The sequence below is a fragment of the Scyliorhinus torazame genome, chromosome 22, assembly GCF_047496885.1.
Source record: "Scyliorhinus torazame isolate Kashiwa2021f chromosome 22, sScyTor2.1, whole genome shotgun sequence".
Lineage (NCBI taxonomy): Eukaryota > Metazoa > Chordata > Chondrichthyes > Carcharhiniformes > Scyliorhinidae > Scyliorhinus > Scyliorhinus torazame.
Genome location: NC_092728.1, coordinates 96,885,749 through 96,910,570, shown reverse-complemented (window position 1 = coordinate 96,910,570; position 24,822 = coordinate 96,885,749). Strand labels below are relative to the sequence as shown.

At 47.5% G+C, this 24,822-nt stretch overlaps 1 protein-coding gene across 2 annotated transcripts in view; it reads left to right on the top strand.

Annotated features, from left to right (window-relative positions):
• ass1 (argininosuccinate synthase 1) overlaps positions 1–24,822 on the top strand; it is a 165,691-nt gene that overhangs the window by 43,836 nt on the left and 97,033 nt on the right. For both annotated transcript variants that reach the window (XM_072488677.1, XM_072488678.1), the window contains exon 6: positions 2,920–2,994. In XM_072488677.1, coding sequence (XP_072344778.1) covers positions 2,920–2,994 — 75 coding nt within the window. The remainder of the gene's footprint in view (positions 1–2,919; positions 2,995–24,822) is intronic.

Here is a 24,822-nt window from a genome sequence, read left to right as displayed (position 1 = left end):
CAGTGGCCCCAGTCCATAACCATGTAAATGAACAAGACAAGAGGCAATAAGACAATTTGTCATATTGTTGACCTGATTCTTTCTCTTTTCATTAGAAGTTTATTCTAAATTCAAATGATGAAAGAGATAGAGGCCTGCTGTGTTTCTTCCTATTGAAAAACCAAGGTGACAAGCTAAAGCCAAAAGTGCAGGATACCATCAAGGTTGAAAAGTAGTATATCAGGTAGCAGTAACTTGATGCATGAGTTTTAAAACGAGAAGTTCAGGAAAACATTACTGTTTAATTAAAACAGACTTTTACATAAAGCTTTATGTATCAAATAATTAGTTCATTTAAGTATGAAATAGCTTCTTTTACGTTTTGGAGAGAAAGTAATGAATTCTTCCACCTCCAAGATATTTACATTTTTGGAACCCATTATCTAAATAAATATATATTTACAATGTTTTCCTCCGTGTTGCAGCAAGTTTCAGTTCAAGCCTGTTTCAGAATATTTACTTAGAAAAGATCAATTTTCTAAAATGCATTACACATTAATTGCTGTTGGTTTACTTGTCCTGGCTTGACACAATTCACACCTCTTTAACCTGGGGTTACCCCATCCCTGGATCTGTAAAGATTTAATCACCTGCTAATGCTCGCATTCCAAGCATTGTATGGCATCTTTGAATCTGTCTATATATATATATATATACAATATATATGTTTCTGGAACATACCTCTTCATTCACCTGAGGAAGGAGCAGCGCTCTGAAAGCTAGTGACATCGAAACAAACCTGTTGGACTTTAACCTGGTGTTGTAAAACTTCTTACTGTACTTGAATGCAGGTATACATTTTTAAAATAAAGCTGCTTTTGCAAAATGATCACATTTATTTCACTAGAGCAGTAGTGTTTTCCAAACTTTTTACCACTGTGATCCCATTTTAATGCTTTTAAATTGATGTGACCCCAGAATGAAAAGAGGGGGCAGGGTGCTGATAGTTAAGATCCAGGTGGGGAGAGGAGAGTTGTGCGAACCGGATCTATGTCTAACTTGTATTTCTGTCAGATTGGGCGTACGTGCTGTCACCCAAGTCCTGTAAAAGCTTCATGTGATGTAATGTGCTGGTGTCCAGGACTTTGACAAATTAGATATGTTGCTACATCCCTTCTGCCACTCCTAACTGTGATAACCTGGATATGATGTGGAGATGCCAGCGTTGGACTGGGGTGAGCACAGTAAGAAGTCTTGCAACACCAGGTTAAAGTCCAACAGGTTTGTTTCGATGTCACTAGCTTTCAGAGCGCTGCTCCTTCCTCAGGTGAATGAAGAGGTATGCTCCAGAATCATACATATAGACAGATTCAAAGATGCCAGACAATGCTTGGAATGCGAGCATTAGCAGGTGATTAAATCTTTACAGATCCAGAGATGGGGTAACCCCAGGTTAAAGAGGTGTGAATTGTGTCAAGCCAGGACAGTTGGTAGGATTTCGCAGGCCAGATGGCGGGGGATGAATGTAATGCGACATGAATCCCAGGTCCCGGTTGAGGCCCCACATGTGTGCGGAACTTGGCTATAAGCTTCTGCTTGGCGATTCTGCGTTGTTGCGCGACCTGAAGGCCGCCTTGGAGAACACTTACCCAGAGATCAGAGGCTGAATGCCCTTGACTGCTGAAGTGTTCCCCGACTGGAAGGGAACATTCCTGCCTGGTGATTGTCGTGCGATGTCCGTTCATTCGTTGTCAGTCTCTGAAGCTTATAGCCAAGTTCCACACACATGAGTACGGCCTCAACCGGGACCTGGGATTCATGTCGCATTACATTCATCCCCCACCATCTGGCCTGCAAAATCCTACCAACTGTCCTGGCTTGACACAATTCACACCTCTTTAACCTGGGGTTACCCCATCTCTGGATCTGTAAAGGTTTAATCACCTGCTAATGCTCGCATTCCAAGCATTGTCTGGCATCTTTGAATCTGTCTATATATATGTTTCTGGAGCATACCTCTTCATTCACCTGAGGAAGGAGCAGCGCTCCGAAAGCTAGTGACATCGAAACAAACCTGTTGGACTTTAACCTGGTGTTGTAAGACTTCTAACCTGGATATGATCAGCCTTTCCCTGAAACGGTGACCTCTGTGAGCAGTCTAGCTACAGTTGCCGTGCTTGCAGCAGGGAAGTTCACACAGTCACAATTTGCCCACCATACGTGAGGGCTGGTATAAAGGAGGAGCTTTAAAATCATTTCTGTTCCAGTGACACTAAGTTTTGTATACTAATTGAGCCATGGAGTAGACATATTTGACAAAGGACCAATTGCATATGCGCCATCTTGCTCCACATACAAGAGCACAATAAATTAAATAATGTAAAGAGCAGGCAGTTAAAATTCAGGTTGCAATGTATACTAGAGGTACCTGTAACTAAAATTGTCACCTCCCTCCCACTCCCAGACCCTGCTGTTCACCACATCCCTTCTGAGGGCAGCTTAGTGAATACTGCTGGATCAAAGTCAAGGCAACAAACAGGTAGCCAGATAGCTAGCCAGACTCTTGCTGCAGAACACACAGGGGAATTGTAGTTTTATCAAAGTGACACACTGCAAGAGTTCCATGAAGCTGCCATTACAGTCTTCAACCTGGTGAACCCAAACCTTTGTCCCAGGGTAGCAACCCACAGTTTGGGAAGCCCTGCCCTTGAGCTTCTGGAGCTCAATGATTCTGTTGCCATGAAAATAACTGTAGAATTTGACATCTGTGGCAAACTTGCAAAGTCAGAAAAATTAAATTCCTTTCATATAAAAAGGTATTAGTCTTTTCAGGCATGTTTGGTAAATTCAAAGATATTTTACTTTGATCAATACAAACTCCACAAGTATTACAGAACTTTTGTTGATTTATTTTCATGCCTTGTTTTTTATTGATCACAGATCATCTCCCCATGGAGATTACCAGAGTTCTACAATCGATTCATGGGACGCACTGATTTGATGGAATATGCAAAGGTTTGTTAGAATGCTAACTATTGTAGAATATATTATTGAGAGAATGATGATAGCATAGTGATTTTGTTGCTAGACTGGTAATCCAGAGGCCTGGACTAATGAGTTCAGATTCCTTCCCAGCAGCTCAGAAACTTAAATTCAGTTAAGAAAATTCTGAATAAAAAGGAACAGCAGTAATGGTAACCTTAAAACCATTGGACTGACATACAATCCCTCCTGGTTCGTTAATCTCCTTTAAGAAAGGAAATCTGTTGTCCCTACTCTGTCTAGCCTACATCTGAATTCAGACTTGCAGCAATGTGATTGACTCTTAATTTTCCTCTGAATTGGCCTTGCATGTTGGGGCTGGGCAATAAATGCTGGCCATGCCAGTGAAGCCCACATCCTTTGAATGAATAATTTTTTAAAACTGAAACTGGTTTGGATTAAGATTTCTTTATTCAGAGAACCTCATACTTACTGTTTTAATAATGACTGCAGGTTATCACATGGATTCCTGTGTCGAAGATTTACTAATCGAAAAGTGATTAAAAAGCATGGCAGTGTTTGAAATCTTTTGGTTCTGTCAAGTGGATTTTAGTCTCGAGGCTATCTTAAATTTGAAACAATTTGGGTAACATTGGTCACTTCCTTGTTTAGTGTAAGGTTTAAACATAAGACTGCCTATATTTATGTCTAATTGGCAGCTTCACTTGAAGAGACCAGAAGCCAACTTGATGTGAAAATCGAAGTGGCATATTGCTGCACAGAAGTTGTAATTTTGGGGACAGTTTATAGGAAGTTGTGCTCAGCATTTAACTTGGCTATAACCAACTCTTGTTGACAATGCACTTAAAGCAAAATATAAGAAAATATTGATGAAAATATTCTTGATGAGTATATGCAATTCCAATGGTAACATTGACCAATTTAGACAAAATGTATTGTGCACGAATGATCAATCAGTTTTGATTTAATTCTTGTGTATTGACTCATAGACGTTTTTATAGTCTGCATAGAATGGTGGGTACCTGCAGGTAAGATGGGTCTAAATGAAGAGCACAGTTCATGTTGTTTATAAACGTGGAACCCCAAAATGCAGTTACTCCTGTACTTGATCTTTCTAGGGAACTCTTCAGAACCAAGTGACAGCCTCTTTAAAAAAAAATTGCAGCCAGAAAGAACACCTGCTCAAAAGAGGAAGACCCCTATAGAGCTATGTAAATAAAGAAGGGGAATCTTTCCTTTAAAATTGTTGATCAAGAGGCTTTTAAAAGGCAGAGATCCCTGAAATTGAATGTAAACAATGCAATTCAAAGTTTTTAGACTTCTAGGCATGCACAGAGGCTTGAAAATGTTCAAGGACCATGACATTGATTGCGATAAAAGCACGGAGAGAGGCAAACCCTTCTCCATTGGGATGGGGGGGCTTTCCCTTATGTGTGGTGGGGTGGGAAAAGGGTGCATGCCAAAGAATGCACATAGGAGGGAGAGTGCACCCCCCCTATTACTTCTGTGGTGGGAGGGGAGATCGCCCCAAAGCTTATGGAGAGGTCCTCTATGGCCGTGAGGGGATTGGTATGGAGTTCGGTGTTCCCGCTGATCGGGGTGCCCCGATCGCTGTGTAGCTGGACTTGCCAGCTCTATGAGGCCCCTCCCCACCAGAGTGATGGCGCTATACACACTCACCAATTTTTAAATTTCTGACAGTGTTAGAAGATCTGGACAGAAAACCTGGCTGTGTTTCTGAGGAGAAACATGCCATTTCAGTCAGAGCCTGACACTGCCATTTTTTCAGTAAATTCCGCGCAATATGTTAGAAATGTGGAGCAAGTCCGTTGCCATCAGTAAAGACAAAAGGCAGGTTAATGCTTTATGGACATGCATTTTATCAGAACCTTCATAGGTAACTGTCTTTTCTGTCTAAAGGTGTTTATTGATCATCTTTGAGTTTTTCAGCTTCCTTGGTCAGCAGGCTGGCTGTGTGGGTCTTTATGTAAATCTCTGAGCATTTGGCCAACAGCCTTGCAACATCATTATTTTAGATAAAAGCAGCGGGACAGACTGTATTTAATGTAATTTCAAACCCCATTATTTACATCAGCTTTTAGCCAGCATATTGAGAGCAGCAATTTATAAAACATCTTTTGGGAAATGATATGACTTGGCTAAAATGGACAATTTGACAAAAACAAACGGTGGAAAGTTTACCGCTCATCATACACAGCATATACATTCTATCACTGGTATATTTACTTTGAAAACAATGAATAAACCTACCAGAAATTCCTGTTTCTGCCTTTTTAACCTCAAATAATGGTAAAAATGTCAATGAATAGTCCTTCTTGCTCTTTCATTTTCAGTTAATTGTTGAATATTGGTTTAGCAAGAATGTTGGATGTCACAGTTTAGTGTACTAACTCAAAGGAATTACTGAATCTGAATGAAAAGCAGTTATATTGCAGTTTTAAGCTTTATTTTGTGTTAATTTCCATGTTGACTGTGTTGGCTCCTGATGTGCAAACAGTGGGAAAATCAAACTTGCTGAATTCACTAAATCTGGTGGCCAGGAAGTCTTTTTGTATAGTTTGGGTTTTCCAGGTCTCCGCTTTAGCAAATTTGGCAAGCTTATTTAAGAGTTGCTGCCAGCTGTTCAAAAGCAGTGTATAAAAAGTTGGCAATGCTGTACAAATAACTATATAAAGAGAGTGATAAAACCAAGCATGATTAATCATTATGTGTGTTTAATTAAGCTTCAGACTGTTGATTTCTATAACCCTTCAAAGCTGGTACCTCTCATGCCAAAAATAAACAGCAGATCACTCAGCATCTGTAGGGTGGAAAAGATGGGCCATGATGTTTTGGGTGCAATTCTCCACAACCCCGACTAAATGCTCCCGCCAGCAGGAAAATGAGAGAGATTCCTACCGTCGTTACGAGCAACCTCAATGTGCCATGCTATGAAACTTGGGAATTTGTTTTTAGCTGAATGAGCTTTTCCGTGCCATTCCATGGCACACCGGGTCCGCACTGCAACTGAGAGAGTGAGACCAAATCTCTCTGACTGGGCCCGCACCTCTGAGATCAGAGCCTCTCCAGCCCAGCACGAGCCTCCCTGACCCCCCACCTCCCATGAAGGATTCCCTCGCTACCCTGGCAGCAGTTGTTGGGAGGGTACTTACCACCTTGCCACCCCTCAGACTGCAAGCTGCTAAGTCCAGGCTCCTCAATACTTGCACCAATTCACGGCAGCAGGATTCTCCGCTTGGGGAGGCTGGTGCATCACAGCTGGTTAGTGAGTCAGGCCCCTGCCTATCAGTGAGTTGCAAAATAGCTCTAATGGGATATATGCATGGTCCTGCCAAGTCGGTGTTTGGGGGGGGGGGGGGGGGGGGGCAGTAGATAGACGGGGATATTGGGAGACCCGTTATGGCCAGCGGGGTGGGCATTGAGACTCGTGATGGGCCTGCCCCCCCCCCCCCCCCCCGACGCGAATCCCGGTTTTGACCGCATGCATTATTCTGCGGCCAAATATGAATCGCGCTTAATATTTAAAATAATTGCCCTTGAATTAAACAATGCATGTTGATAATTTACTTCCAGTTTAATTGAAACTGTTACAAATATTACAAATGCAGTCACCACCAATTAGTGGCATCTTAAACTCTTTAACAAGTTTTTTTTAAAGATTTAGTGTACCCAATTCATTTTATCCAATTAAGGAGCAATTTGGCATGGCCAATCCACCTATCCAGCACATCTTTGTGTTGGGGGGGCGCGAAACCCATGCAAACACGGGTAGAATGTGCAAACTCCACACGGACAGTGACCCAGAGCCGGGATCGAACCTGGGACCTCGGCGCCGTGAGGCAGCAATGTTAACCACTGCGCCACCGTGCTGCCCAGATTTAACAAGTTTGTTAAGTGTCATTGAAATTTTCTGGTGAATCCAAACAGCATGTTAGTGCACAGTTGTCAGATTTGCCATCGGGCCCAATTAAGTTTCTTTGTGTTGATCATTATTCATACGTGTGGAGGCAACTAGTGCAGGCACGAGCGCTGCTCCTTACCTTGCCCTCCACGTCTGCATTCCGCCACGTGCAACTTCCTGGTCATCTGATGAGTGGACTGCCCTAAACGTCAAGGCTCTCCTCCTGGGCCAATTTGGTTATTTTTATTTTAAAATAGCATTGTGAGAGCAACGCAGCTGAGAGGCGAGGTCAGGACCCAGAATTCATCCGGGTGTCAATTTCCCACCCCTGTTTTAAAAATCCAGCCCCTCATATCTGCAGTAATAGCTGAGAGTCACAAGAGGGCACACAAGATTTTTGACAGAACATAGAACTTGTCTAACAAGGTAAGAACTACAGAAAAATGTATGGCATGTTTTTTTTTTGCACTGCAGATTACATTTATATTATCACAATCTAAATCTTCAGTAATCAGATAACACAGATACTCTGGGTGGGATTCTGTGATCCTGAGGCTAATCGTCGGAAACGCCGTCGCATTTCTCAACACGGCCTCAGGATCAGCAATTCTGGCCCCTACAGGGGGCCAGCACGGCTCTGGAGCGGTTCACGCCGCTCCAGCTGTTGATCCCGGCGTGAACTGGGCGCCGCAGGATCCGTGCATGCGCAGTGGCACCGGCGCCAACGCGCGCATACACTGTCTCCCTTCAACGTGCCGGCCCCGATGCAACATGACGCAGGGCTACAGGGGCCGGTGCGGAAGAAAGGAGGCCCCCAGCCAGAGACACAGGCCCGCTGATCAGTGGGCCCCGATCGCGGGCCAGGCCATATCGGAGGCCCCCCCCCCCCCCCCGTGCAGTGACAAGAGGTGTGATAGAGAGGTGCTTTGGCGTGATCAAAATGCGTTTCAGGTGCCTGGACCTCTCTGGGAGCGCCCTGCAGTATCCGTCAGATAGGGTCGGCCACATCATTGTGGTGTGCTGCGCCCTGCACAACATAGCCCAGCAGATGGGCGGTGTTCCGCAGGCAGAGGAGGGCGGAGTGGAGGAGCAGCAGGAAGAGGCGCAGTCCTCCCCAGATGAGGGGGATGGGGGCAATGGTCAGGCAGACAGGCAAGACATGGGCGGGTGGCTGTCCACCGTTACCGGCTGGGCCAGCGGTCACGGGACAGGCTGATAGCCGCCCGCTTCACTGACTAGGGGGCGTGGGAATCGGCAAGTATGGCCACATACCACACACCATGGCAACACCCTCACCCCCCACCCATCCACCACCCCAGCACCCTCACCTCCCCCCTCCCCCCAACCACAGCCACCCAACCCTCATGCACGCCAGCCCTCCATTGCAGATCCACCTGCGGCACGACGGCCAGGTTCGCACGGGTGCTGGTGGAAGCGTGTCTATTGCAGGCCATGGAGAATGATGACAACCCGCTCTGCGATGAACTCCTGGCTCCACATCGTTGGATGATGTCTGACCCATGGCCACAGTACCACCATCCACCCGGACCATCCCTGCATGCGGCTGTGACACTGCAGCGCACGGTCCTGACCTCTGCCCGGGGGGATGGTGAGGGCGGCCCAGGGGGAAGGGGGCAGACTCACCTGAGGCCGATGTAAGACCACCCCTCACACACACACACACTGGCGCACGCTTCGGACAGAGCACAAAGGCAGCTTCTGTAGGTGTTAAAGTGATTTTAATAACAAACAGTGCATACACGTGCCCTAGCCCCTAAAACACGTCTGTGCCCTGCACCCGTGCCAACTTACTCCGTGTCTAATTGTTTGGCCTTACGAGCCCTTTGACTACGCCTAGGTGGTTCCCCAGACGGTACAGCAGAACTGGAGGTGGACTCCTGCGATTCCTGCCCTCTTGACTCGGGATCCCTTTGGCGGCCGTTTCCTGGGGCGTCCTGGCCTAGGTGGGCCAGGCTGCAGCCCGGGCGACTGGGATGGCGAGCTGCCAGCCTGTCCTGCCCGTTGCCCACCCGATGCACCTGGGATGGAAGGCGGGCGGGGGGGGGGGGGGTGGTCCGAGGTGCTGCAGTGTTCCTGGACCTACCCTACAGGGGGATCAGGGACGGGCGCCAGCAACTCCTCCTCCCTCGGGGTGCCCAATGGCCCCCAGGCCTCTACATGGGTCGGGGGTGCAAACGGACCGGCCATCCGACGTCCCTCCGACACCTGGCGCTGGAGGCCCATGCTGGTATCGACAAGGGTCTGCAGGTTTGCAGCCATGGAGCTCAGGGAGTTGGCCATCCCTGTCTGTGACTGTGCGACGCCAGCTAGCACATTGGCAATGGTGCCAATGCCCTCAGCGATGGCCTGCTGAGACTGGGCCATGGCCTGCAGGGATTGGGCCATGGCATTGAGCGCCTCTGCCATCTGGCGCTGGCTCATGGCCTCCTGTGAGAGGGCAGCCATGTCCTGGGCCACAGACGCCGCCTGCAAGGAAAGCCCCAGGCCTCGCATACTGCTCCCCATGTCTGACACCGTCGCCCCCATTGCCCCCACCGCGGACGCAACCCGTGAGGTGTCGTCTGGGTGGCACGCATGCCTGGCACCATTCCCAGCTCCTGGACGCGGGTGTACTCCTCCACCTGCGACTGCAGCCGCTGCAAGCCGGCCGTCACCCTCTTCGCTCGTCCCAGGTTCGGTGGTTGCATCGGGGCTATGGGTGGGTGTGATAACTCAAGGAACCCGGGATCCATCTGGGCCGCAGATGTTCACTTGCGCCAGGATGCCCTCCGACCTCCCGGCCCCTCTGCTGCTCCTACCTCCACCTGCTGTACCTGTATGGCTGTGTTGTGCGCGCCAGTGAGTGTACCAGACGCCTCATCACTAAAGTGCCCAACCGAGGTGAGTGTCTCTGCGATGGTGGAGGGTGCTGGAGACAGCAGTGGCGTTGTGTCATGCGCATCGTCCGACTCTGAGTCCATGGTACTTTGGGGTGGGAGTTCGTCTCCACCCATCCACTCTGTGTCACTGTCCTGTATTTCGGTTTCCTGGTTAGGGCTGTCCTGGGTAGGGCTGTTCTGGGTAGTGGTTTTGTGGCTCGGCTGCGACGGGGGCCTGTGGCTGCCCCCCTCGTCGCTGGGTGGCACGAGACGGGGGCGTCGTCTCCCTATTGCTCCAGGTCTCTCCGTCTCCCTTGGTCGCCCTGGGGCATCCTGCGGGCGTCACGTGCCAGAGGGTCCGGGTCTCTCCGTCTCCCGTGGTCGCCCTGGGGCATCCTGCGGGCGTCGCGTGCCAGAGGGTCCGGGTCTCTCCGTATCCCGTGGTCGCCCTGGGACATCCTGCGGGTGGGCGGCATCTGCGGGGATGGATGCCTCGACGTTTGCTCCTGCGATACACAATGAAGCATGCATGGTTAGACACGCAGGTGGTGATCAGGTGATATGGGGGACGGGGGATATGGGGGAGGGGGGATATGGGGGAGGGGGAATATGGGGGAGAGGGGATATGGGGGATACGGGGAGGGGGATATGGGGAAGAGGGGATATGGGGGAGAGGGGATATGGGGATGGGCTGTCGGTGGCTCATTTGCTGGTGGGCCCCCGACCTCTGCATCGGCAACCTCCCGGTCCTCGGGTCCGCCAGCCAGTTCCAAGGCCCTTTCCTCATGTACGGTGAGTGGCCTCTCATCAGCTGGGCCCCCTCCAGTCCTCTCATGCCGCTGGTTTCGGGGGGGTGGGAGAATCGCGTGCGGGTGTCAGGGCGGCGTGGCGCGACACGCGCAGCACCCCGGCAATTCTCCCACCCGGCATGGGAGGGGAGAATACCACCCAATATGTTTGATATTTATTTCCAATTGTATTTTAATTAGAGGAAAGGAAACAATTGCCTTTTTCATTATGCCATATTTGACACCCATATGTGCGCTAAATAACCCATTGGTTAATTTCCTCCAACTGAATATTGGAAACGCTGAAACCATTGTATTCGGCACCCACCACCAAGTTCATCCCTCTCCCTGGCCACTGCCTCTGGCCGAACCAAATCATTTGTAACTTTGATGTTGTATTTGATCCAAAATGAGCTTCTTACTTCATATCCGCTTTATCTCCATAATATATATATTTTTAAATTCAATTTAAAGTACCCAATTCATTTTTTCCAATTAAGGGGCAATTTAGAGTGGCCAATCCACCTACCCCACACATCTTTGGGGTGGGGGCGAAACCCACTCCAACACGGGGAGAATGTGCAAACTCCACATGGAGAGTGACCCAGAGCCGGGACCGAAACCTGGACCTCGGCGCCATGAGGCAGCGATGTTAACCACTGCGCCACCGTGCTGCCCTTTATCGCCATAATATAACATTGTCTGATTCTACCCCTGTCACATTGCATTTGTGAGTTGAATCATAACCCTTGCCTCTAGATATGACTATTCCAATGCTCTTTTAGACAGCCAAAAATGCTAATCACTGTGCCACCGCGCCGCCCTAGCATGTCTAATCCCACCTCAGTAATGGCCACTGCCACAGTTGCTCTGTTTATTAGCCCAGCGCCTTCCCTAATTGAATGCAGCCTGCAACTCTGATGGCTACCCAGCTTACCAGTGAGAGTCTGCCACTATTTCACAGAGAGCCTCCTGATTCAGTGGTTACCTGATATGTTGGCTAGAAAATCCAGATGGTATTTGGAGAGTACTCTTTATTTAGCTCACCTGGAGCTTAATTGGCTACCATTGTGGTAGATTGGGTAACCAGTCCTGCTGTCGCTCTGCCTCCTGCAGCCAAGGGCCCTTGCAAATTCTCCTCATTGTCACCCATCCAGACGACAGAGGGCTGAGACCAAAATGCAGAACTGACCGACTAAGATTGAAACTGTTGCACATGTTTCTAGGCATAGTATGTACATATAGAGTATAAACAATAATGATTTTATTAATTAGCATAAACTCCTGCTGTTTAGCAACTGAAGTGCTAAATTTACACAGTGCCTTGCAGTCTCTCTTGGGAATCCAGTATTTTCTGTATAAATGATATATCAATGATCGATTATAGCTTATAACTCACTCTAAAGTATGCATTATTCTATATTCCAGTTTGATCATATCAATCTTGTAATCATTCTCTGGGGCGAGATTCTCCGACCCCCCGCCGAGTCGGAGAATCGCTGGGGGCTGGCGTGAATCCCGCCCCCGCTGGTTGCCGAAGTCTCCGGCACCGGATATTTGGCGGGGGCGGGAATCGCGCCGCGCCGGTTGGCGGGCCCCCCCGTGCGATTCTCCGGCCCGGATGTGCCGAAGTCCTGCCGCTAAAATGCCTGTCCCGCCGGCGTAGATTAAACCACTTACCTTACCGGCGGGACAAGGCGGCGCGGGCGGGCTCCAGGGTCCTGGGGAGAGCGCGGGGCGATCTGACCCCGGGGGGGTGTCCCCCCGGTGGCCTGGCCCGCGATCGGGGCCCACCGATCCGCGGACGGGCCTGTGCCGTGGGGGCACTCTTTCCCTTCCGCCTCCGCCACGGTCTCCACCATGGCGGAGGCAGAAGAGACTCCTTCCAATGCGCATGCGCGGGAATGCCGTCAGCGGCCGCTGACGCTCCCGCGCATGCGCCGCCCGGAGATGTCATTTCCACGCCAGCTGGCGGGGCACCAAAGGCCTTTTCCGCCAGCTGGCGGGGCGGAAATTCGTCCGGCGCCAACCTAGCCCCTTAAGGTTGGGGCTCGGCCCCCAAAGATGCGGAGCATTCCGCACCTTTGGGCGGCGCGATGCCCGACTGATTTGTGCCGTTTTGGGCGCCAGTCGACGGACATCGCGCAGTTTCCGGAGAATTTCGCCCCAGATATCCATTATTCTGTTTCTTCTAACAATTTTTTAAAAATTGGCATGTCTGTTTTAGTTTTGTCCTCTTAAGCATTTTAGTAATAGCACTTAGTTACAGTTTTGAAGTACATGCATTGGTTTCCGTTAGCTAATTAATACAAAGATTTTCTGCAAATTTCTAATGTTGAATGTTTATAAATTACTTGAAGGCAAATATACTGAACTAGACAACATGACCACAAGCTGAAGATGGACAAGGAAAAGAACTAGGAGAGTATAGAATATTTGACAAAGATAGTTCGGCTGAGCTAGGCAAAAGACTGGCATTATCGGTAAGAGATACTGCAACATTAGAAGAGGAGAGATGGCAGATGTGGTTTGAGTAGAAATTTATTAACGGTGAACTGGTGGGTAATGAATTGTTTAGATAACTGAGGGAAATTTCAGTGATCCATAATGTGATAAAACATGTTCAATATCGGAGGTGAGGAGGACAAATTGGCTGAGTGAAAAGGATGTTTGCTTGCACAATTTGTGCTTGGAAAAAGTAGGATTCTTCTGCCTAATTATAATTCACTTTTAGCAATATGTTCTTATATTTGTATTATTTACACACACTTTTCATTGAATAATTCTGTTTCTTTAAAATTTAAAAATGGCTGGGATTTTCCGTCTGTTCTCACCGGTGGCACCTTCCGATCCCGCCAATGGCAAACCCCTGACATGGGCTTCCCGGCAGCTAGGGGCTGAACAGAACAGGAAACCCTGTTGACAACGCAGAATCGGAAGATCCCGCAGCCGGCCAATGACGAGCCCCATCCACTGCCCAGAAACACGCTAGAGGGGAAAGGGGGGGGTGCAGAAAATCCCGCCCAATGTCTTAAATTATCAGGTGAAGACCATTACATAAAATCTGTTGACACCAACCTATGAAGGCCATCACTAGTATACAACTAATTAGTAGAATTCAAAAGGGTCAGGGACAAATACGGGAATAGGCTATGAAATAGGAGATGAGATATGGTTGACTCTAAGATAATGAGCATTGATGCCTAATGGTTGAGTATCCATAAGCATATGAGCATATAAGCATATGCTCTAAAGTTAAAAAGGTTGTTTCCGTCAAGCTCACTTCTCAGATGTACACTACCGTATCATGAATTGCCCTCCAGGTATCCCCAACCTGGACTACTAAATTAACTTCTCAGTACCACTCCTCAGAATTACATATTGATCTTGGAGAGATTACAGTTCTCATTCACCAGAACTGGGATTTGCAGAGTTAAATTATGAGGCTTGGTTGGATAAACCTGGCGTCTATTCCCTGGAGTATAGAAGATTGAGGTTTGACCAAATCGAGGCATGTAAAATGATGACGGCATTGTGGAGAATCCAGAACAAGAGGCATAATCTTAAAATTAGAGCCAGTCCTTTGAGGACTCAATCAGGAAGGACAGTAGAAATATGAATCTCTCTTTACCCAAAAGGCTGTAGATGCAGTGTCAATTTAAATTTTCAACACTGATATGAATAGATTTTTGTTGGGTAAGAATATGAGGTAATTATGGGAAAATGGCAAAGTAGGTTTGAGGAACTGGAGAGTCTACTCCTGCTCACACGGATGTTGCTGGATACACTGAATATTAAGAAAAAAACACGCCTTAGAATTTATACTTCCCAGATCATCTTAGTTCTTTTCTGAATGGTTGCGAATACATTTCAAGATGGAGTGTACAGAATATTAGGATGTGTAATCTCACTATTGAACTGTGGGACATTTGAGTCAGACCCTATCCATCCTGTAATGGGCCCTGTTGTGTGCACATTTCTGCCATGTTTCTTTATATTACAATGGTGACTACACTTCAAAAAATAAGTATTTCATTGGCTGTGAAGGGGATTGGAACATTTTGATGTCAACAAATAAAGCCATTGTGAGTTGTTTCCTTATTTAAGGTTATTTTTTTTCTTGGAAGAAGGAAAGAACATTAGCCAAGGTTCCCATCTCTGATTGCAGAAAATATGAGTTGTTCATGGTATGATTAAGTTTGGCAATTTTTTAATGAACCCTTGCTCCCTTCTTCTATGGAGCATGGTTTCATGGATGGCATATGGTCATGGATACCTCACTCAAATAGCTACTCTTCCAGTGTGAGCCTAGATGCTGAGTGCTGTAGGTTTGATCATGAGAAATATCACTATCAAATACAATCCTGACATATTTCCAGTTGAACGTCAGATTTGTTCATGATGCCACTAGTGTCAGGAAAATGAAAGTTTTACGGTATTTGTATTGGTAAACATTAGGGGCGGGATTCTCCGACCCCCCACCGGATCGGAGAATCGCCAGGGGGCGGCGTGAATCCTGCCCCGCCGCTCCGACGGCAGCTGCCGAATTCTCTGGTGCCATTTTTTGGGCGGGGTTCAATTCTCCGGGCCGCGATGGGCCGAGCAGCCGCCCGTTTTCGGCCAGTCCCGCCGGCGTGAAATGGACATGGTCCATCACGGCGGGACCTGGTTGGTAGGCCAAGTACCAGAATCCTGGGGGGGGGGGGGGGGGGGGCGCGGGAGAATCCGGGGGCGGGGGGGGGGGGGGGGGGGGGGCCACGGTGGCCTGCTACGCGATCGGGGCCCACCATGGGGGCCCGTGGGGGCACTCTTTCCCTCCGCGCCGGCCTCTGTAGGGCTCTGTCATGGTCGGCGTGGAGAAGAAACCCCCTGCGCATGCGCAAGAACATGCCGGCGGTTCTGCTCATGCGCAGGACCACAGTGGCCCTGCGGCGCCAACCCCTCCGCCTCCGGCCTAGCCCCCGGAAGTACGGACGATTCCACAACTTCCAGATTGCCCGACGCCGGAGTGGTTCGCGCCGTTCTTGGCGCCAGTGTCGGGGTGAATGTCTCTGCGATGGTGGAGGGTGTTGGAGACAGCAGTGGCGTTGTGTCATGCGCATCGTCCGACTCTTGAGTCCATGGTACTTTGGGGTGGTGGTTCGTCTCCACCCATCCACTCTGTGTCACTGTCCTGTATTTCGGTTTCCTGGGTAGTGGTGTCCTGGGTAGTGGTGTCCTGGGTAGGGCTGTCCTGGGTAGGGCTGTCCTGGGTAGGGCTGTCCTGGGTAGTGGTTTCGTGGCTCGGCAGCATCGGGGGCCTGTGGCTGCCCCCCTCGTCGCTGGGTGGCACACGCCTGCGTCGCCGCACCCGCACGAGACGGAGGCGTCGTCTCCCTATTGCTCCAGGTCTCTCCGTCTCCCGTGCTCGCCCTGGGGCATCCTGTGGGCGTCGCGTGCCAGAGGGTCCGGGTCTCTGTCTCCCGTGGTCGCCCTGGGGCATCCTGCGGGCGTCGCGTGCCAGAGGGTCCGGGTCTCTCCGTATCCCGTGGTCGCCCTGGGGCATCCTGCGGGCGGTCGGCATCTGCGGGGATGGATGCCTCGACGTTTGCTTCTGCGATACACAATGAAGCATGCATGGTTAGACACGCAGGCGGTGATCACGTGATATGGGGGAGGGGGATGAGGGGGATACGGGGGAGGGGGGATATGGGGGATACGGGGGAGGGGAGATATGGGGGAGAGGGGACATGGGGACGGGCTGTCGGTGGCTCACTTGCTGGTGGGCCCCCGACCTCTGCATCGGTAACCTCCCGGTCCTCGGGTCCGCCAGCCGGTTCCAGGGCCCTTTCCTCATGTACGGTGAGTGGCCTCTCATCAGCTGGGCCCCCTCCAGTCCCCTCATGCTCCCTATTGTTGTGTGCACGCTTCTCTTGTGGAGGGGCGGGTGGGGGGCAGGGGTAAAAGGCAACAGTGTTGGGTATATGAATGCACGCCATCGGTTGCGCGTATAGTGCAGAGGTTAGGGTTAGGGTTGGTTTCACCTGGGGATGTGCCGCACATCAGGCAGGGTGAGGGGGCGGACTCACCCTGGCTGCCCTGACGTGGTTGTTCACCTTGTGGCACTGGGTGCCTGTCCGTGGTGTCAGAGCCACAGCGCTGACGGCCTCTGCTACCTCCCTCCACAGACGCCAGCTGAGGCGTGGGGCGACCCTGCGGCCGTGTCCGGGGTACAGGGACTCCCCCTTCGCCTCCACTGCGCCCAGGAGCGTTCAATGTCGCGGTCCTGGAACCTCGGGGCTGCGCGGTGGGTGGCCATCTTGTCGGGTCTTCCGGGGTGGGGGGGGCCGCGTCTTTTGAGCCGTCACGCCATGCAACGTCAATGACGCCGCACGGCATCACCGTCCACGTCACGCCGCTGCTAGCCCATTCGGGGCCAGAGAATTTGCGTTGTTTGGGGGGGCCCGACGACGGAGTGATCCACGCTGTTTTTGGCGCCGGGTCCCGGACATCGCGTCAGTTTTCGGAGAATCCCGCCACTGGTCTGGATTTTAGAATGCAAACCACTAAATGAAAGCATAATTATGAGAGAAGGTTTTAAAGCCTGTTTTTGGGAGTGGAGTTTGGAAATGCATGTGATCATCATCTGGGGGGATTCTGAGGAGACATCCACAAACATTCACTTGGCGTTCAGAGTGGAGAGTGCATTTGCCTACAGTCATCTTGTGTGCTTTAAAGGGATTTGTGTTAATGAGACTGTGTAGATTAAGATGTATTTTATAATCCGTGTTAATCCTAAAACCTGTTTTTAGCTGCAAAATAAGGGGGGAAATAAAGGGAGTAAAATCCAATTTTTGTCACGTTTAATAAATGTTTTTTTTTCTTGTTAAAACCAATTAGCGGTCCTATGACTTTGTTGCTCCATGTTTTGTCAAAAAATATGTAAGTTACAGTCTTTTGATTCTGGGTTCCATTCTGGGATCTTCCCATCTAGTTATGACATGAACTGGGATCGTAACACTGGCAAAACTGCTTGTCGACACCCACAGCACAATTGTGTAATTTGCAACAAGAGTCACTTGAACACAACAAGATTCTTGGCTGATTCTCTGCCCTGATCTCATCAGATTCTATCTGAGATTAGCTGATTTTGAGCAGGAATGAAGTTTAGGACCTATTGAGCTGCATAGCTCGACTAGTTAATAAACAAATCATCACTGGGGATTAAAATTAATTCCTGCCAAGGAGTTAAAATAATATTCCTAAATAGAAAAATTGTCAGATAATTTGAATTATGAAAGTTCATGTATTTTCGAAGTTTAAATTTTTGCAATGTACAAATAGGCAACAGCAGAAAATGAATAGCTGAGCGTGTGATTTAAATAATCTTTGCTTGAGTAAACTGCCAGAAATATGGCCTGATCTGCCACTACCCTATTTACTTTCTTACTTGCTAAGGATGTCATGATGTTATGACATACTAAATGATGCTGTGTATGTATGTATGTATATATTACAAATGATTGTAGGGTGGTATTGTAGAAAATGTGGCAGAGAATTAATTCAGCTGCTTGTACATAGGAGTTGGCAAAAGATTTAATCAACGTTGGTACTTCTTTACCAATTCTTAGTATAAATCAAGAAATAATGAGAGCTTGTAAGAAATTTATTGCAATAATTGTGAACGATTTTAACAGTCATGTAGATTGGACGAATCAAATTGGCAAAGGTTGCCTGAAGGATGAGTTCATAGAGTGTATTCGGCACTTCGAACAATACATTCTGGAACTAACCATGGGCAAACTATATGAGACGTGGTGATATGTAATGAGGCAAAACAAATTAATTACCTCATAGTAAGGGATCCTCTAGGCAAGAGCGATCATAACATGATCGAATTTCATATTCTGTGTGTGAGTGAGAAATGTGGGTCTAAAACTGGTGTCTTCAACTTAAGTGAAGGAAATTACAAGGGGACAAAGACCACAGCTGGCTAAAGAGGACTGGGAAAATAGGTGAAAAGGTAAGATGGTAGAGAAGCAGTGGAAACATTTAAAGGAGATACAACTCTCAACAAAGATATATTCCTTGAGAAGGATGCATCATGCATAGCTAACTAAGGAAGTTAATGATGAAAGATTTGAAAAATATAAACTTGCAAGAAAAGGCTCTTAATGCCTTTATGCTGCAAAGATTAATGTTAGACCAGTAACTTGGAAATATTTAGAAACCAAAGGATAACTAAAAAATAGCAAAGATTAAAAAAGTAGAAAGAAATCTCTGAAGAGATATAAAAACAGACAATCAAACTCCAGGGGCGGGATTCTTCGCCTGCCCATCTGCATGTTTCTCGGTGGTGGGAGCCAATACACCATTCGCTGGCAGCAAGATTCTCTGTTTCCGCCACTGTCAATGAGATTTCACATTGAGCCATCTCACGACGCTGGGATCCGGGGGTGGAGGTGCGATGCTGACGAAACAAGAGAATCCCACCGCCAGCAAACTGCTGATAAATTCCAGACTGCAAATATGAAAAGAGTAGCTAAAGTAAGCATTGTTCCCTGAGAGAATGAGACTTGGGAATCAACAATGGGAAACCAGGAACTGGCAGAAACTTTGAAAAAGTATTTTGGGCGCGATTTAACCGGTAGAAATCTATGTCTGGTTTTGGGCACATTTGGCAGGGTGACTGCAGCGAGGCCAGCAGGAAAGGCTTCTGACAGAGCGGGCATCATTATGTTACCCCCTCCCTCCCTCTGGGAGGCCCCTGGGAACACCCTCCCCCCCTCCCTCTAACCTGGTAAGGCCCCCCTAGGCCCGATCCTTGTCAGTGCCAATCTAATGCCCCAGACACCCTGGCAGTGTCACCTAGGCACCCTGGCAGTGCCCAGGTGGCACTGCTAGAGTACCCAGGTAGCACTGCAGACTGGTAGTGTCAAGGTACCCAGGTGCCAGAGGGGTTGCCACCAAGGGGTCTCTAATGGCCTGGGAGACCCCCCCAGGTGCCACTATACTTGTAGAAACCAGTACTAAATGGCACACTGCTGAGATCTCCCTGGGCAGCTGTTAGATCCCAGGCACCAGGAGAATTCCACAAATGCATATTTAAATGAGCCTTAATTGTGGGGTAGGCCCGATGGTGGCCAAATAAGTGCCTGAAGGGTACTTGATTCTGTCTGATCCCTCCCTCAGAACGTATGTGGTCTCCCCAGAGACTTGGTCATTAAATATATTCACAGTTGGGTTAAACAAATTTCTGTTCAACGAGGGAAATGGTGGACAGGCAGGAAAGTGGAGCTATTGACACAATAGGGTGAGCCATAATCTTAATGAATGGTGAAGCAAGCTCAAGTTGCCAAATGGCCGATTCTGCTCTTATTTCTTCTATTCTTATGTACCCCTTTTACTTTCGGCAGTAAAGGGGTAATATTCTAAATATCTTCTAATGGAAAGAAACCATACTCACCACCAGTGATTGGAAAATTATGCGTGTACTCGCTTACTTTAGGGATGCAAATACAGAAGAAGGGGAGCCATATCGGTAACACTGATACGCAGTGCGAGGTCGATAATTCAGCCCATATTTTCCAAAATCCTCCAACAATAATTAGAATTCAAAGAACCAAGATTTCACACTTTTAAAGGTTAATTTTCTATGCCAGAAAGATTGTTGGCGGGACGGCTGCGCTGAAATTGGGCAAGGCGATTGGGCAAAGACTTGGTTTTGACGTCGAAATCGTGGATGACGCCGGGTTCAAGCCAAATCGTGATTCTCCGGTGCCTCGAGTGCGGCTTCAATGCGTTCTACTCTGCACATACAGTAAACGCCGTTGCAAATCATTAGAGGGCCTGACCCAGTATCTTCCAGGGTGTCCGCGATTCCCCGCATCTACTGGAGGAATTCCCGGCAGCAAGGTTCACTTGTGCTTTCAACAATCGTGAAACTGGCGCCATAGCTGATGCCGGGGAGAGAAGGGGTATGGAAAGTATCCAACATCGCCATAGTGTGCTGACAGTTGTGCCACCGGCCGGGCAGGACTTCTGCTAGGGTCAGAGGCAGCTAGGAGGTCGGCTGTGGGGTCAGGGTGGATTGGCACGGAACACCATTGGCGCAGCCTGCCAGGCAGCCATCCAGCTGCGCACGCCGCTGACTGCCCACTAATATGCGGCTGCGGTTTGTCAGCCTCGTACGTGTCAATCCCGACCCTGGCGAGTCCGACACCGTTTTCCATTGGAATCTTTTGTGTTCCACATGCGCCAATGCTAGCCCCTCAACGGTCGAAGAATTGGTCTAGGAGCTGTCGTAGAATTCTGCGAATTGTGCCCCGGCGTCAACACTTAGGGCGGCATTCTCCGGCCCAACCGGCAACCAGAGAATCCCGCCCGAGGTCAATAGACTTTTCCATTGTCCATGTGTCACCCGTGGCGATCTTGCAGTGGGTGAGGCAGAAGAACCCAGCCCTTAGCCTCAGGAATGGAGAATCCAGCCGTCTGTGTTTCCAGCATTTACAGTTTTTGTTTAACTTTAGACAATTGCCTGTCAACCAGTTTACAAATTTGATTAAATTCACCTTTTAATTCACACTTAGCCCATATAATAATTAACGTACGTGTTCTAACTAGTATTTTTGTGTAATGAAAATAGGTGACTTGCACAGAAAAAATGGTGATTGCTAAACAGTCGAATTAAACATGTGCGGAGCTTTGTCATTTAACTAATTTTTCCTATTAACAGAAAGACAATTAAAATGCACAAATCCTTTTTGTAAAAAAACTTATTAATTTTTCAAATGAAGAACTTTAATTTCTATAGTGTCTTGTCTCTCTGGAATGTCACCATGCATTTCACCTACAATGAATTAATTCTGAAGTACAGACACTTGTTATATAGACAAAGGTGTGAGGAAATAGAGAATTTAATTTGGGAATTCAAATTGTGGGGCTTTTAAAATCCTGAATCCATGCACTGAAGTGCATTTATAAAAAATCAGTGTTATTACTTACTCACCTTTAATTATAATTTCCAGTTTGATTTATTTGTGACCGTTTTGGAAATGTAAATTTTAATGGAGTTTATGAAGAGTTTAATACTTACAGGCCACAATAGTCATCATGAGTTATAAAGCATAAAACAAATGAAAATCGCAAGAACTACATTTTGCTGTTTTAAATACGCAAAAGTGGGTGGAAGCACTACTAACAGTCTTTGCCCCAGACTGTGTCCATATTAGACTTGAGACCACCGCTTTCAGGCTGCACCCTGTGCTAATGATAACAGCCCATTGAAGCTAAAAGGCATTCAATGAAAAAACAACCTCTTGAAACCTAATGAACCATTCAATGGCTTGGTTGCTCAAGCATTAACAATTGCTCCATCTTCTTGTGACATGAGGAAAACACTTTGTAACAGTGGGTAACCTGTTGACACCACTCAAGGCTGATGCAAAACTGCTTGAGGGGGGGGGAAATCAGGCCAGGTAAAAGCATCAAGTAAATAGCTACTAATTTAACATTTATTGTTGAGGAACAATAATACACAACTGCATTTGTCCAACTACAACTCATTAGCCATTATCTTTTCATGTTTATTCTAGAACAACTCTATAGGATATTACTGACAGCAGCAGTTTATTACAGGAGTGAGTTCATGAGTGCAAACGACCCATAACGGCAAGTGAGTTATGCAGTTTCAAACTAGTGAGACCCGCTGAAGCTTAAATCACAAGGCAATCCTGTATTCCTTTGGTGCTGTCAGTTCCATAATCTTCATATAGTCAAAGGAGATCCTGGGTGTAAATCACACAACCTATGTTCTGGTAGCAGCAAAAATTCACTTTCCATGAGTTTGCAGGCATGTTTTGGGATAAGAGAGCCAGTTTTATTAAGGCAAACATGGACATCAGCGAAAGGATTACGCTGCCCTCTGATCTAAGCTAAATGGATCTGAGGGGAAAAATGAACTGTGAGTCTTTACAGCTTGAAGTATAGGAGAGAGAAATAACTTTCCTACGGTGAGAATGCCCCTCACAAAAGCAGAACATTTCCCTGATGTCTGCTAACTGATCAACTTGTTGCTTCTGTGTTATTTGTCTAAGATTGCTCTATTTAATTTCTGTACTACTATGAAGTATCATTTCTGCCTGCAATGATATCGGAGTCCTGAACTTGATAATCAAGAATGAACAGGATGTAGAAAAGCACGATTTATTTTTAAAACATGGAAAAAGTAAATTAATTTTGCAAATTAAAGATGTGTTCTGCAAGGCAGCTAATCTCATCCCTCTGTGGGTGTATTTGCTGTTGCAGCCTTCGGTTTTTCAGAGACTCTTCAGTTTTCCCTTTTTAGAAATATATATCTTTAATCACCCTAGGGAGTGGATTTTTGCACCACTGCTGTACTCCACAAGAACTAAGTAGTGGAAACATTCCTGTGATGGTTCATAACTTGTATTTTCTTATCTCACCATTTCCTAAAGATTGGTATGACACATCCACTGACTGTAGGCTTCAGTACTGTGGGAATCTAAATCGACTCAAAGCAGAACTCTGATATGTATTTGGCTGAATGTGGAATTTAGATGCATCCAAAATTAATTATGGATTTTAAAATGTATATGTTTATCCAATTGGAAATTTGCAAGCTTGAAATTAGGACCAGGAATTTCAAATTCAGGTTTGTTCCTCGTGAGCAGTGCTAATTTTTTAATCTAAATGTTGTGTAATAAGGTAAAACCTGGCTATCAAAGTAAATAATAATAGAAAATACTGGAAAAGTCTAGCAGCATCTGTGGGGAGAGAAAAGGAGTTAACGCTTTGAGTCCGTATGACTTCTTCAGAGCTGGAGAGATGTAGAAATGTGATGGATTTTATACTGTTGAAGAGAGGGGTTGGAGCACATGGAGCAAAATATAAGATCAGGGAGACGTAGGAGCTCAGGAGAGATTTGACAAAGATGTCGTGAATACAAGACAAAGGAAGTGTCAATGTTAATGTTAAAGACTAAAGAAGGTGCAAATAGCGACACAAAGTTTCTGCTATTAAAACATTCTGCTCTCTTCCAAGAGTCAGTACTCTGTGAAAGCAAAACCTAAGAACAAGTTCCATATGGCCCTGATTTTTGGGGGGGGGGGGGGGGGGGGGGAAGGATCGGAGGAAAGAAAGATTAAAGAAAAGATCAAAATGGAGATGATAGTTCATGGTCTGAAGGTGTTGAACTCAGTCCAGAGGCTGTAAAGTGCCCAATTGGAAGATGAGGTACTGTTCCTTCAGTTTGCATTGGGCTTCATTGGAACATAATAGCAGGCAAAGGATGGAAATGTAGTCATCAGAGCAAGATGGTGAGTTGAAATGGCAAGCAACAAGAAGGTCAGGTTCATGCTGTAGGACTGAGTGAAGGTGGTCTGCAAAATGGTCACCTCGTCTGTGTTTAATCTCCCAATGTAGAGGAGACCATGGGCGGGATTCTCTGCCCTCTCAGCGGCGGAAGGCAGCACGTTGTTCGCTGGCGGATGGATTCTTTACTCTCATCGCTGTCAATGGGAATTCCCATTGAAGCCACCCTATGCCACCGGGGAAATTGCAGAGGGATATGCTGCCGGCAGGACCAGAGAATCCTGAATTCCGGCCAACATTGTGAGCAACGAATACAGTAGACTAAATTGAAACACTGCTTCATCTGAAAGGAGTGTTTGGGGCCTTGGATGATGAGGAGGGAGGAGGTAAAGGGACAGGTGTTACACCGTATGCAATTGCATGGGAAGGTGCTATGGGAAGGGGACAAGGAGTTGGGATTGATGGAGGAGTGGATCAGTGGATCAGAATAAGACTTTGCTCACTGGGTAAATACAGTAGGCTGGATTCTCCGTCGGCAGGATTCTCCATTTTGCCGGAAGCGCATTCATTCCCGCGGATTTCCCGACAGTGTGGGGGTGCCCACAATGTGAAACCCTATTGGCCAGTTGTCAGACGGAGGATCCCCCTGCCGACAGGGGTGCGCCACACCAGAAAACGGAGGTGGTGGTACGGAAAATCCCGTTCAGTATGTATCACACTGAAGTATATAGATTAGAGGGTTCCATATATGCTACTTGCTGTCTGCCAAAGAAGATAGTCTTAGGTGGGTAAGCTGTACTGTTTTCAGCTGATCTCTGTTCTAACCAATATGTTATGAGCTCCTCTGCATAGTGGGTTATAACATAAAAACGATGCCTGCCCTCCCTGTAGGCTGAAATGGTGGGTAACATAAGTAGACCAGAAAGGACATAATTCTTGA